At 48.9% G+C, this 13,565-nt stretch overlaps 1 protein-coding gene across 2 annotated transcripts in view; it reads right to left on the minus strand.

Moving 5' to 3' along the window:
* Nucleotides 1–1,173: 1,173 nt before the first annotated feature.
* Nucleotides 1,174–13,565, minus strand: part of LOC107076147 (copine-6-like) — a 29,024-nt gene continuing 16,632 nt past the window's right edge. For both annotated transcript variants that reach the window (XM_069188813.1, XM_069188814.1), the window contains 7 exons: nt 12,553–12,612; nt 9,909–10,042; nt 8,922–8,976; nt 7,962–8,013; nt 6,750–6,883; nt 5,294–5,530; nt 1,174–2,316 (listed from right to left, as the gene is read on the minus strand). In XM_069188813.1, coding sequence (XP_069044914.1) covers nt 2,185–2,316; nt 5,294–5,530; nt 6,750–6,883; nt 7,962–8,013; nt 8,922–8,976; nt 9,909–10,042; nt 12,553–12,612 — 804 coding nt within the window. In that variant the 3' untranslated portion in view covers nt 1,174–2,184. The remainder of the gene's footprint in view (nt 2,317–5,293; nt 5,531–6,749; nt 6,884–7,961; nt 8,014–8,921; nt 8,977–9,908; nt 10,043–12,552; nt 12,613–13,565) is intronic.

Consider the following 13,565-nt stretch of genomic DNA (forward strand, 5'->3'; position numbering starts at 1 on the left):
CACTCCAGTACATTAACACTGCACTGAGAGAGAGGGGTTCATACAGACACACTGACTGGACACTCCAGTACATTAACACTGCACTGAGAGAGAGGGGTTCATACAGACACACTGACTGGACACTCCAGTACATTAACACTGCACTGAGAGAGAGGGGTTCATACAGACACACTGACTGACTGGACACTCCAGTACATTAACACTGCACTGAGAGAGAGGGGTTCATACAGACACACTGACTGACTGGACACTCCAGTACATTAACACTACACTGAGAGAGAGGGGTTCATACAGACACACTGACTGACTGGACACTCCAGTACATTAACACTGCACTGAGAGAGAGGGGTTCATACAGACACACTGACTGACTGGACACTCCAGTACATTAACACTGCACTGAGAGAGAGGGGTTCATACAGACACACTGACTGGACACTCCAGTACATTAACACTGCACTGAGAGAGAGGGGTTCATACAGACACACTGACTGGACACTCCAGTACATTAACACTGCACTGAGAGAGAGGGGTTAATACAGACACACTGACTGACTGGACACTCCAGTACATTAACACTGCACTGAGAGAGAGGGGTTCATACAGACACACTGACTGACTGGACACTCCAGTACATTAACACTGCACTGAGAGAGAGGGGTTCATACAGACACACTGACTGACTGGACACTCCAGTACATTAACACTGCACTGAGAGAGAGGGGTTCATACAGACACACTGACTGGACACTCCAGTACATTAACACTGCACTGAGAGAGAGGGGTTCATACAGACACACTGACTGGACACTCCAGTACATTAACACTGCACTGAGAGAGATTGTATATACTGTATGTGGTAGCTCAAGGAAGTATACTTATTCACACATAAACTGCTTGTGGCTGAATTGCAAACTTGATTTTGTGCTTTTGGAGGGGAAAAAGCAGCCCCTGCATGATCAGATTAATCAAGGAGCCAAGTGATGAACAGAGTTCAACAGGAAGTGTTTAAAAATGCTGCGAGACATCGACACAGAATTGACAAACACCCCCGCAGAGACTGTGGGCAGGACAGAACGAGGGTGAGTATTCGAAACCAGCTCAGGCCGACCCGCTGCTGAAACAGCTCACAGTGCTTGTCCTTGGAGAAGAACCACAGGACACGCGTCGGTGTTATCTCATGGGTTTCTTCGCAGAGTTTATTGTTTTATTTATTAAAGACGCAGCCCGAGGCAGCAGCTGCTCCCGGGACATTGGCTTGTGTCTGTCTGGCTTCAGACACATCGACAAATCGACAGTGTGTATTAGTAGTAGACAAAACGCGTCACATGTATTAGTGATGCAGTCACAGCAGGACTGATTGTACCGACGTTCGGACAGCGACAATGTCTGTGTGGCAACACTGAGCGCCCCCTGAGGCTCAGTGGGGGAACTGCAGCTCAGGGTGACGGAGGTGATGATGATGATGGGGCTCCTCCAGCTCCACAGGGCCCAGCGGGGGGGCTGTAGATCACTGCCCCCGAGTGACTCGACAGTGGGGAACAGCGCCCCCTCACTCTGCTCAGGTTCAGTGGGGGAACTGCAGCTCGGGGTGACAGAGGTGACGAAGGTGATGATGGTGATGGGGCTCCTCCAGCTCCACACGGGCCCAGCGGGGGGGGGGGCTGTAGATTGGGGTGACGAAGGTGATGATGATGATGATGGGGCTCCTCCAGCTCCACACGGGCCCAGCGGGGGGTCTGTAGATTGGGGTGACGAAGGTGATGATGATGGGGCTCATCCAGCTCCACACGGGCCCAGCGGGGGGGCTGTAGATTGGGGTGACGAAGGTGATGATGATGGGGCTCATCCAGCTCCACACGGGCCCAGCGGGGGGGCTGTAGATCACTGCCCCCGAGTGACTCGACAGTGGGGAACAGCGCCCCCTCACTCTGCTCAGGTTCAGTGGGGGAACTGCAGCTTGGGGTGACGGAGGTGACGAAGGTGATGATGATGATGGGGCTCCTCCAGCTCCACACGGGCCCAGCGGGGGGGCTGTCGATTACTGCCCCCCGAGTGACTCGACAGCGGGGAACAGCGCCCCCTCACTGTGCTCAGTCTCAGCGGGGGTACTGCGCCCTGCTAGCATGCTGGGAGGGGGGCAGGGGGGGTCTGCATGCCAGTGTGAGCGAGTGGGCGCCGGGCTCAGATCTGGGGGTCAGCGGGGCTGGTGGGGGAGCCCTTCGGTCCGGGAGCGATCCCTCGGCTGGAGAAGTACTGGACCAGCTGTTCGGGCACCTCGGCCAGCACACAGCGCGACAGAGAGGAGACTGGAGCCTGAGACAGAGAGAGAGGGGACAGAGTCACAGTGACAGACAGAGAGGAGACTGGAGCCTGAGACAGAGAGAGAGGGGACAGAGTCACAGTGACAGACAGAGAGAGACACACAGACACAGTGACAGACAGAGAGGAGACTGGAGCCTGAGACAGAGAGAGAGGGGACAGAGTCACAGTGACAGACAGAGAGAGACACACAGACACAGTGACAGACAGAGAGGAGACTGGAGCCTGAGACAGAGAGAGAGGGGACAGAGTCACAGTGACAGACAGAGAGAGACACACAGACACAGTGACAGACAGAGAGAGACACACAGACACAGTGACAGACAGAGAGGAGACTGGAGCCTGAGACAGAGAGAGAGGGGACAGAGTCACAGTGACAGACAGAGAGAGACACACAGACACAGTGACAGACAGAGAGAGACACACAGACACAGTGACAGACAGAGAGGAGACTGGAGCCTGAGACAGAGAGAGAGGGGACAGAGTCACAGTGACAGACAGAGAGAGACACACAGACACAGTGACAGACAGAGAGAGACACACAGACACAGTGACAGACAGAGAGAGAGGGGACAGAGTCACAGTGACAGACAGAGAGAGACACACCATCAGCTCTTCCGGGAGTTTTGACCTGGCAGTGAAGACACTGAGGGAGAAGGCACTCAGGGCTTTCTACGCAATAAGAAGGAGGCTCTTCAACATCAACCCACCAACAAGAATCTGGCTCCAAGTATTTGAAAGTGTAATCCAACCCATTGCCCTATACGGCAGTGAAGTGTGGGGTCCCCTCACAGACCAGGATTACACCCAATGGGACAAACACCCCACAGAAACTCTGCACATGGAGATCTGTAGAATCATCCTCCGTGTGCAGAGAAAAACTCCTAACAATGGGTGCAGGGCCGAATTAGGCCAGTACCCACTATTGATAAACATACAGAAAAGAATATTAAAGTATTGGCTACACCTAAAAAACAGCGACCAAAATTCCTACCACCACAAAGCCCTGCTGAGCCAAGAGCTGAGCCCAAAACAGAGCCCCCTGAGCCAGCTGGTCCTGAGGCTCACCGACCTGAGCCACACCGACACTAACCAGCCTCAGGACAGCACTGCTAGAGCACCACAACCCAGACTCAACCACATCATAGCACAGATCAAACAGCAATATCTCACACACTGGGACACACACACACACACAAACACAGCATAAACTGGAATGCTACAGAACCCTAAACAGACAATACACACTAGCTGAATATTTGACCAAAATAAAAAATAACAAACAGAAACAGACCCTGACGAAGTACAGGCTCAGTGACCACAGCCTGGCCATAGAAACTGGGCGACACAGGCAGACCTGGCTGCCCAGAGAGGACAGGCTGTGACCCCACTGCCAGCGGGGAGAAATAGAGACAGAGGTGCACTTCCTACTGCACTGTGACAGATACTCTGGGACTAGACAAACATTCTTCCTGAAATTCAGAAATCTAATCCCAGAGTTCCCACACCTGCCAGAATCACAACGGATCCCAATCCTACTGGGAGAGGGAGGAGGGAACTCAGTTTAACTGGCAGCCCAGTATGTGATCTCCTGTCACAGCCTGAGGAACAGTGAGTCTGTCTCCCAGTAATGCTCCAGCAGCCTACAGTATATGTCAATATTTTATAATATGTCTTTGTTGTAAATGTCTGTAACATGTCCATGTTACAGTCCATGTTGTTTTGTTCCATGTTAATTTTATTATCTTTATTTGCTTTGGCAACACTGATTGTACCCATCGGTCATGCTAATAAAGCACCTTGAATTGAATTGAATTGAGAGACACACAGACACAGTGACAGACAGAGAGAGGGACACACAGTCACAGTGACAGACAGAGAGAGACACACAGTCACAGTGACAGACAGAGAGAGAGAGGCACACAGTCACAGTGACAGACAGAGAGAGAGAGACACACAGTCACAGTGACAGACAGAGAGAGAGGCACACAGTCACAGTGACAGACAGAGAGAGACACACAGTCACAGTGACAGACTGAGAGAGAGAGACACACAGTCACAGTGACAGACTGAGAGAGACACACAGACACAGTGACAGACAGAGAGAGGGACACACAGTCACAGTGACAGACTGAGAGAGACACACAGTCACAGTGACAGACAGAGAGAGAGAGGCACACAGTCACGGTGACAGACAGAGAAAGAGAGACACACAGTCACGGTGACAGACAGAGAGAGACACACAGTCACAGTGACAGACAGAGAGAGAGAGACACACAGTCACAGTGACAGACAGAGAGAGAGAGACACACAGTCACGGTGACAGACAGAGAGAGAGAGAGACACACAGTCACAGTGACAGACAGAGAGAGACACACAGTCACAGTGACAGACAGAGAGAGGGGCACAGTGACAGTGACAGACAGAGAGAGACACACAGTCACAGTGACAGACAGAGAGAGAGAGACACACAGTCACGGTGACAGACAGAGAGAGACACACAGTCACAGTGACAGACAGAGAGAGAGAGACACACAGTCACAGTGACAGACAGAGAGAGAGACACACGGTCACAGTGACAGACAGAGAGAGAGAGACACACAGTCACAGTGACAGACAGAGAGAGGCACAGTGACAGACAGAGAGAGACACACAGTCACAGTGACAGACAGACAGAGAGAGACACACGGTCACAGTGACAGACAGAGAGAGACACACAGTCACAGTGACAGACAGAGAGAGAGAGACACACAGTCACGGTGACAGACAGAGAGAGAGACACACAGTCACGGTGACAGACAGAGAGAGGGGCACACAGTCACAGTGACAGACAGAGAGAGAGAGACACACAGTCACAGTGACAGACAGAGAGAGACACACAGTCACGGTGACAGACAGAGAGAGAGAGACACACAGTCACGGTGACAGACAGAGAGAGGGGCACAGTGACAGACTGGCACACAGCACTCACGTGTTTAAAGTCCCTGAAGGGCACGAACTGCACAATGTCCCTCTCGGCACTGCGGCCCCCACTGGTCAGCAGACTGCCATCGTCGCCGTCCAGCGCCCGCATCTCCGAGAAATCGGCAAAGCCCACGCCCACGATGACCACGGACATCGGGAGCGCAGACGCCCGCACGATGGCCTCCCGGGTCTCCGCAAGGTCACTGACCGTCCCGTCAGTGAGGATCAGGAGAATATAGTACTGCTGCTCTCACACACACAGGGGGGAATGGAGAGGGAGAGGCAATATGTCAACGTCCTGGAGTGTCCAGTCAGTCAGTGTGTCTGTATGAACCCCTCTCTCTCAGTGCAGTGTTAATGTACTGGAGTGTCCAGTCAGTCAGTGTGTCTGTATGAACCCCTCTCTCTCAGTGCAGTGTTAATGTACTGGAGTGTCCAGTCAGTCAGTGTGTCTGTATGAACCCCTCTCTCTCAGTGCAGTGTTAATGTACTGGAGTGTCCAGTCAGTCAGTGTGTCTGTATGAACCCCTCTCTCTCAGTGCAGTGTTAATGTACTGGAGTGTCCAGTCAGTCAGTGTGTCTGTATGAACCCCTCTCTCTCAGTGCAGTGTTAATGTACTGGAGTGTCCAGTCAGTCAGTGTGTCTGTATGAATCCCTCTCTCTCAGTGCAGTGTTAATGTACTGGAGTGTCCAGTCAGTCAGTGTGTCTGTATGAACCCCTCTCTCTCAGTGCAGTGTTAATGTACTGGAGTGTCCAGTCAGTCAGTGTGTCTGTATGAACCCCTCTCTCTCAGTGCAGTGTTAATGTACTGGAGTGTCCAGTCAGTCAGTGTGTCTGTATGAACCCCTCTCTCTCAGTGCAGTGTTAATGTACTGGAGTGTCCAGTCAGTCAGTGTGTCTGTATGAACCCCTCTCTCTCAGTGCAGTGTTAATGTACTGGAGTGTCCAGTCAGTGTGTCTGTATGAACCCCTCTCTCTCAGTGCAGTGTTAATGTACTGGAGTGTCCAGTCAGTCAGTGTGTCTGTATGAACCCCTCTCTCTCAGTGCAGTGTTAATGTACTGGAGTGTCCAGTCAGTCAGTGTGTCTGTATGAACCCCTCTCTCTCAGTGCAGTGTTAATGTACTGGAGTGTCCAGTCCGTCAGTGTGTCTGTATGAACCCCTCTCTCTCAGTGCAGTGTTAATGTACTGGAGTGTCCAGTCAGTCAGTGTGTCTGTATGAACCCCTCTCTCTCAGTGCAGTGTTAATGTACTGGAGTGTCCAGTCAGTCAGTGTGTCTGTATGAACCCCTCTCTCTCAGTGCAGTGTTAATGTACTGGAGTGTCCAGTCAGTGTGTCTGTATGAACCCCTCTCTCTCAGTGCAGTGTTAATGTACTGGAGTGTCCAGTCAGTCAGTGTGTCTGTATGAGCCCCTCTCTCTCAGTGCAGTGTTAATGTACTGGAGTGTCCAGTCTCTCACTTTGGCAGTCATAGTTTTTAGTTCCTCTTGTGCCAACTGAGCGATCCGAGTGATGATGGGAGCAACATTAGTCGGGCCATAGAGCTGGACTAGAGGCAGGCACTGCTGATAAGCCTCAATCACCCCCTGAATACCTGAGAAAATGAAAGAGAGAGGGGTTAATACAGACACTCAGACTGACTGGACACTCCAGTACATTAGCACTGCACTGAGAGAGAGGGGTTCATACAGACACACTGACTGACTGGACACTCCAGTACATTAACACTGCACTGAGAGAGAGGGGTTCATACAGACACACTGACTGACTGGACACTCCAGTACATTAACACTGCACTGAGAGAGAGGGGTTCATACAGACACACTGACTGGACACTCCAGTACATTAACACTGCACTGAGAGAGAGGGGTTCATACAGACACACTGACTGGACACTCCAGTACATTAACACTGCACTGAGTGAGAGGGGTTAATACCGACACACTGACTGGACACTCCAGTACATTAACACTGCACTGAGAGAGAGGGGTTCATACAGACACACTGACTGACTGGACACTCCAGTGCATTAACACTGCACTGAGAGAGAGGGGTTCATACAGACACACTGACTGACTGGACACTCCAGTACATTAACACTGCACTGAGAGAGAGGGGTTCATACAGACACACTGACTGACTGGACACTCCAGTACATTAACACTGCACTGAGAGAGAGGGGTTCATACAGACACACTGACTGACTGGACACTCCAGTACATTAACACTGCACTGAGAGAGAGGGGTTCATACAGACACACTGACTGGACACTCCAGTACATTAACACTGCACTGAGAGAGAGGGGTTCATACAGACACACTGACTGACTGGACACTCCAGTACATTAACACTGCACTGAGAGAGAGGGGTTCATACAGACACACTGACTGACTGGACACTCCAGTACATTAACACTGCACTGAGAGAGAGGGGTTCATACAGACACACTGACTGACTGGACACTCCAGTACATTAACACTGCACTGAGAGAGAGGGGTTAATAAAATAGGTAACACCTTTAAAACACCGCACTCATGCAGGACATGAATCTATAAACAATGAAGGGGCTCATTTTTAATGCCGTCAGACATAGTCCATATACGTGTCTGGCCTTCGGAGGGCTGTTATTAGTGTACAGAGGTGTGTTACACACTGTTTAATACTGCTGTACCTTCGCACTCAGGGTTGTCTGGGTTGAAGTTCAGGGGGAAGTCATGTGACACCTGCAATGAGTTCACGGTGAGAATCACTTTCATTAGTGGGAGAAGAACAGTTCTCTGTGTCAGCAGAAACAGAAACAGCAGCAGCAGTAACAGCAGCGATATTGAGAGTATTAGTAGTATTTGTAACAGTAGTCACACTGGGTTTCAGCAGTATCAGTAGTGGTACTAAGAATATCAGCAGTAACAGTAGTGATACTAAGAATATTATCAGTAACAGTAATGATATTGGGAGTATTAGTAGTAACAATAGTGATACTAAGAATATTATCAGTAACAGTAGTGATATTGGGAGTATAAGCAGTAACAATAGTGATACTAAGAATATTATCACTATCAGTAGTGATATTGGGAGTATTAGCAGTAACTTTAAAATTAGTCATATTGAGAGTTTATCAGTAACAGAAGTGATATCGACAGTATTATCAGTAGCAGTAAGAGCAGTGGTATTGAGAGTATTAGCAGTAAAAGTAGTGATACTGTTATCAGTCACAGTAGTGTCAGTAAGAGCAGTTATTGTTATCGGTAACAGTAACAGCAGTGATACTGAGAGTATTAGCAGTGACAGTAATGAAAGTGAATCTATTAGCAGTAACATTCATGATTGTACATCTATCAGCAATAACAGCATTAAATTATTAATATTGTATATGACTGTTTTCTGTACAGTATGTCAGCTTTGGCATTTCTGTATCAGTGTAACCCCATTGTCATTACTTGAATTAATGTATTCCTGTATTCCTGTAACCCCTGTGTCAGTACTGGTATTCCTGTAACCCCTGTGTCAGTACTGGTATTCCTGTATGCCTGTAACCCCTGTGTCAGTGCTGTTATTACTATACTGTATAATTGTAACCCTATTGTCATGACTGGTATTACTGTATTCAATAATACCAGTATATCAGTGTCACCTCGTAGTTGGGGGGTATCCGGGCTCCAAATCCGAAGGCAGGGAATGACTTGTCACTGGAGTTCATTGAAAAGCAAAAGGTTTAATTAGATCAACACTCACATGTAGTGTGAGTCTTATCCACAGCAGTGAGAGACAGACACTCTTATCCACCTCAGTGTGAGAGACAGACAGTCTTATCCACCGCAGTGTGAGAGACAGACAGTCTTATCCACAGCAATGAGAGAGACAGACAGTCTTATCCACAGCAGTGTGAGAGACAGTCTTATCCACAGCAGTGTGAGAGACAGACAGTCTTATCCACAGCAGTAAGAGACAGACAGTCTTATCCACAGCAGTGAGAACGAGAGACAGACAGTCTTATCCACAGCAGTGTGAGAGACAGACAGTCTTATCCACGGCAGTGAGAGAGACAGACAGTCTTATCCACAGCAATGAGAGAGACAGACAGTCTTATCCACAGCAGTGAGAGACAGACAGTCTTATCCACAGCAGTGTGAGAGACAGTCTTATCCACAGCAATGAGAGAGACAGACAGTCTTATCCACAGCAGTGAGAGAGACAGACAGTCTTATCCACGGCAGTGAGAGAGACAGACAGTCTTATCCACAGCAGTGAGAGAGACAGACAGTCTTATCCACAGCAATGAGAGAGACAGACAGTCTTATCCACAGCAGTGAGAGACAGACAGTCTTATCCACAGCAGACGACAAGAAATTTGTTGGGTTTATAAATACAAGTCTGCTCTTTAGGAATAAAGCCTATCTTAGCTGCAACCAGGCACTCTGTGATGATGGAACAAGTAAAGGTTTATTCCCAGCTGAAAAGAGAAGAAAAGACACACAATGTTTTTGCCTTCTTCACCCGAAACATTCAGCACAAATAAATCTTGACTTGTTCCTTTGCAGCCTACGCCTGCTCCCTGCTGGAGCTGCTCTGTGATGATGTCAGCCTGGCGGACTGCCTCAGCCTGATGATGTCACAGTACCTGTCGTAGTCCTGGCACACCTCGGCCACCGCTGACAGGGCCTTGACATATTCGTTGGGCTGTGATTGGTCGATGTAGTGGAGGGAGGAGTGGCTCTGGGGATCGCCATTGGATGCCGTGAAGTCAATTGCTACCTGAGAAACAGAGATGTCCAACAAAGTGGGAGAGAGAGACAGAGTGCAGGACAGAGAGACAGACAGACCTGGCTGTCCAGAGAGGACAGACTCAGTGACCACAGCCTGGACACAGAAACTGGAAACAGGCAGACCTGACTGTCCAGAGAGGACAGGCTCAGTGACCACAGCCTGGCCATAGAAACTGGGCGACACAGGCAGACCTGACTGCCCAGAGAGGACAGGCTCAGTGACCACAGCCTGGCCATAGAAACTGGGCGACACAGGCAGACCTGGCTGCCCAGAGAGGACAGGCTCAGTGACCACAGCCTGGACACAGACACTGGACACAGGCAGTGTGTGGTCTCCTGTCACAGCCTGAGCAACAGACAGTGAGCCTGTCTCTCAATAATAATAATACAGTGTGTGATCTCCTGTCACAGCCTGAGCAACAGACAGTGAGCCTGTCTCTCAATAATAATAATACAGTGTGTGATCTCCTGTCCCAGCCTGAGGAACAGACAGTGAGCCTGTCTCTCAATAATAATAATACAGTGTGTGATCTCCTGTCCCAGCCTGAGGAACAGACAGTGAGCCTGTCTCTCAATAATAATAATACAGTGTGTGATCTCCTGTCCCAGCCTGAGGAACAGACAGTGAGCCCGTCTCTCAATAATAATAATAATACAGTGTGTGATCTCCAATCACAGCCTGAGGAACAGTGAGCTTGTCTCTCAATAATAATAATACAGTGTGAGATCGCTGAGGAACAGTGAGCCTGTCTCTCAATAATAATAATACAGTGTGTGATCCCCGAAATTCAGAAATCTAGTTCCAGAGTTCCCACACCTGCCAGAATCACAACGGGTCCCAATCCTACTGGGAGAGGGAGGAGGGAACTCAGCTGAACTGCCAACCCAGTATGACTGTAGACAGAGCCTGTCTCTCAATAATAATAATACAGTGTGTGATCTCCTGTCACAGCCTGAGGAACAGACAGTGAGCCTGTCTCTCAATAATAATAATACAGTGTGTGATCTCCTGTCACAGCCTGAGGAACAGACAGTGAGCCCGTCTCTCAATAATAATAATACAGTGTGTGATCTCCTGTCTCAGCCTGAGGAACAGACAGTGAGCCTGTCTCTCAATAATAATAATACAGGGTGTGATCTCCTGTCACAGCCTGAGGAACAGTGAGCCTGTCTCTCAATAATAATAATACAGTGTGTGATCTCCTGTCCCAGCCTGAGGAACAGACAGTGAGCCTGTCTCTCAATAATAATAATACAGTGTGTGATCTCCTGTCACAGCCTGAGGAACAGTGAGCCTGTCTCTCAATAATAATAATACAGTGTGTGATCTCCTGTCACAGCCTGAGGAACAGACAGTGAGCCTGTCTCTCAATAATAATAATACAGTGTGTGATCTCCTGTCACAGCCTGAGGAACAGTGAGCCTGTCTCTCAATAATAATAATACAGTGTGTGATCTCCTGTCACAGCCTGAGGAACAGACAGTGAGCCTGTCTCTCAATAATAATAATACAGTGTGTGATCTCCTGTCCCAGCCTGAGGAACAGACAGTGAGCCTGTCTCTCAATAATAATAATACAGTGTGTGATCTCCTGTCACAGCCTGAGGAACAGACAGTGAGCCTGTCTCTCAATAATAATAATACAGTGTGTGATCTCCTGTCACAGCCTGAGGAACAGACAGTGAGCCTGTCTCTCAATAATAATAATACAGTGTGTGATCTCCTGTCACAGCCTGAGGAACAGACAGTGAGCCTGTCTCTCAATAATAATAATACAGTGTGTGATCTCCTGTCACAGCCTGAGGAACAGACACTGAGCCTGTCTCTCAATAATAATAATACAGTGTGTGATCTCCTGTCACAGCCTGAGGAACAGACAGTGAGCCTGTCTCTCAATAATAATAATACAGAGTGTGATCTCCTGTCACAGCCTGAGGAACAGTGAGCCTGTCTCTCAATAATAATAATACAGTGTGTGATCTCCTGTCACAGCCTGAGGAACAGACAGTGAGCCTAGCTCTCAATAATAATAATACAGTGTGTGATCTCCTGTCACAGCCTGAGGAACAGTGAGCTTGTCTCATTAATATCCGTGTTGTATGTTGTGAGTGAATGAGTCTGAAGTTTAATTGTCTGAAGATTCCCTGTATTCCATGCTAAAATGAAAATTGTCTGTCTTGGTTCCCTTTCCACATGGAATACACCTCCACCTGTTCCCTTGCAGCTCCCTCCTCAACTGTCTGACAGTTTTATCTGCTCTGGCCACATTGCGGTTCCCTGGACACGCCAAATAAAGCTGATTGAGATTGAATTAGAGAGAGCAGGACAGAGAGCGACAGAGAGGAAAGAAAGAATCCTCCTCTGACTGATTCCAGTTTTACTCCTGTTGTGGCAGAGCAGGAGTGCAGTCCTTAACACTTACAGTGCTGCAACGGCTGACTTACAAAACCTGCCGCTGGCCATGTCCCAGGGCCTGAATAACCTCCAGCAGCAACTCACCGAGAAATGAATCTGACAGCCGGCCAAGATGTAGTCCAGGAAGGAGTAGACCTTCTCAGTCTGAAACACACACAGGTGGACACACACACACTCATGATGTAGTCCAGGAGAGACAGTAGACACACACACACTCATGATGTAGTCCAGGAGAGACAGTAGACACACACACACTCATGATGTAGTCCAGGAGAGACAGTAGACACACACACACTCATGATGTAGTCCAGGAGAGACAGTAGACACACACACACTCATGATGTAGTCCAGGAGAGACAGTAGACACACACACACTCATGATGTAGTCCAGGAGAGAGAGTAGACCTTCTCAGTCTGAAACACACACAGGTGGACACACACACACTCGTGATGTAGTCCAGGAAGGAGTAGACCTTCTCAGTCTGAAACACACACAGGTGGACACACACACTCGTGATGTAGTCCAGGAGAGAGAGTAGACACACACACACTCATGATGTAGTCCAGGAGAGAGAGTAGACACACACACACTCATGATGTAGTCCAGGAGAGAGAGAGTAGACACACACACTCATGATGTAGTCCAGGAGAGAGAGAGTAGACACACACATACTCATGATGTAGTCCAGGAGAGACAGTAGACACACACACACACTCATGATGTAGTCCAGGAGAGAGAGTAGACACACACACACACTCATGATGTAGTCCAGGAGAGACAGTAGACACACACACACTCATGATGTAGTCCAGGAGAGACAGTAGACACACACACACTCATGATGTAGTCCAGGAGAGAGAGAGTAGACACACACACACTCATGATGTAGTCCAGGAGAGAGAGTAGACACACACACACTCATGATGTAGTCCAGGAGAGACAGTAGACACACACACACTCGTGATGTAGTCCAGGAGAGAGAGTAGACACACACACACTCATGATGTAGTCCAGGAGAGACAGTAGACACACACACACTCGTGATGTAGTCCAGGAGAGAGAGTAGACACACACACACTCATGATGTAGTCCAGGA

This window comes from Lepisosteus oculatus, chromosome 4 (assembly GCF_040954835.1).
Source record: "Lepisosteus oculatus isolate fLepOcu1 chromosome 4, fLepOcu1.hap2, whole genome shotgun sequence".
Taxonomy (NCBI): Eukaryota; Metazoa; Chordata; class Actinopteri; order Semionotiformes; family Lepisosteidae; genus Lepisosteus; species Lepisosteus oculatus.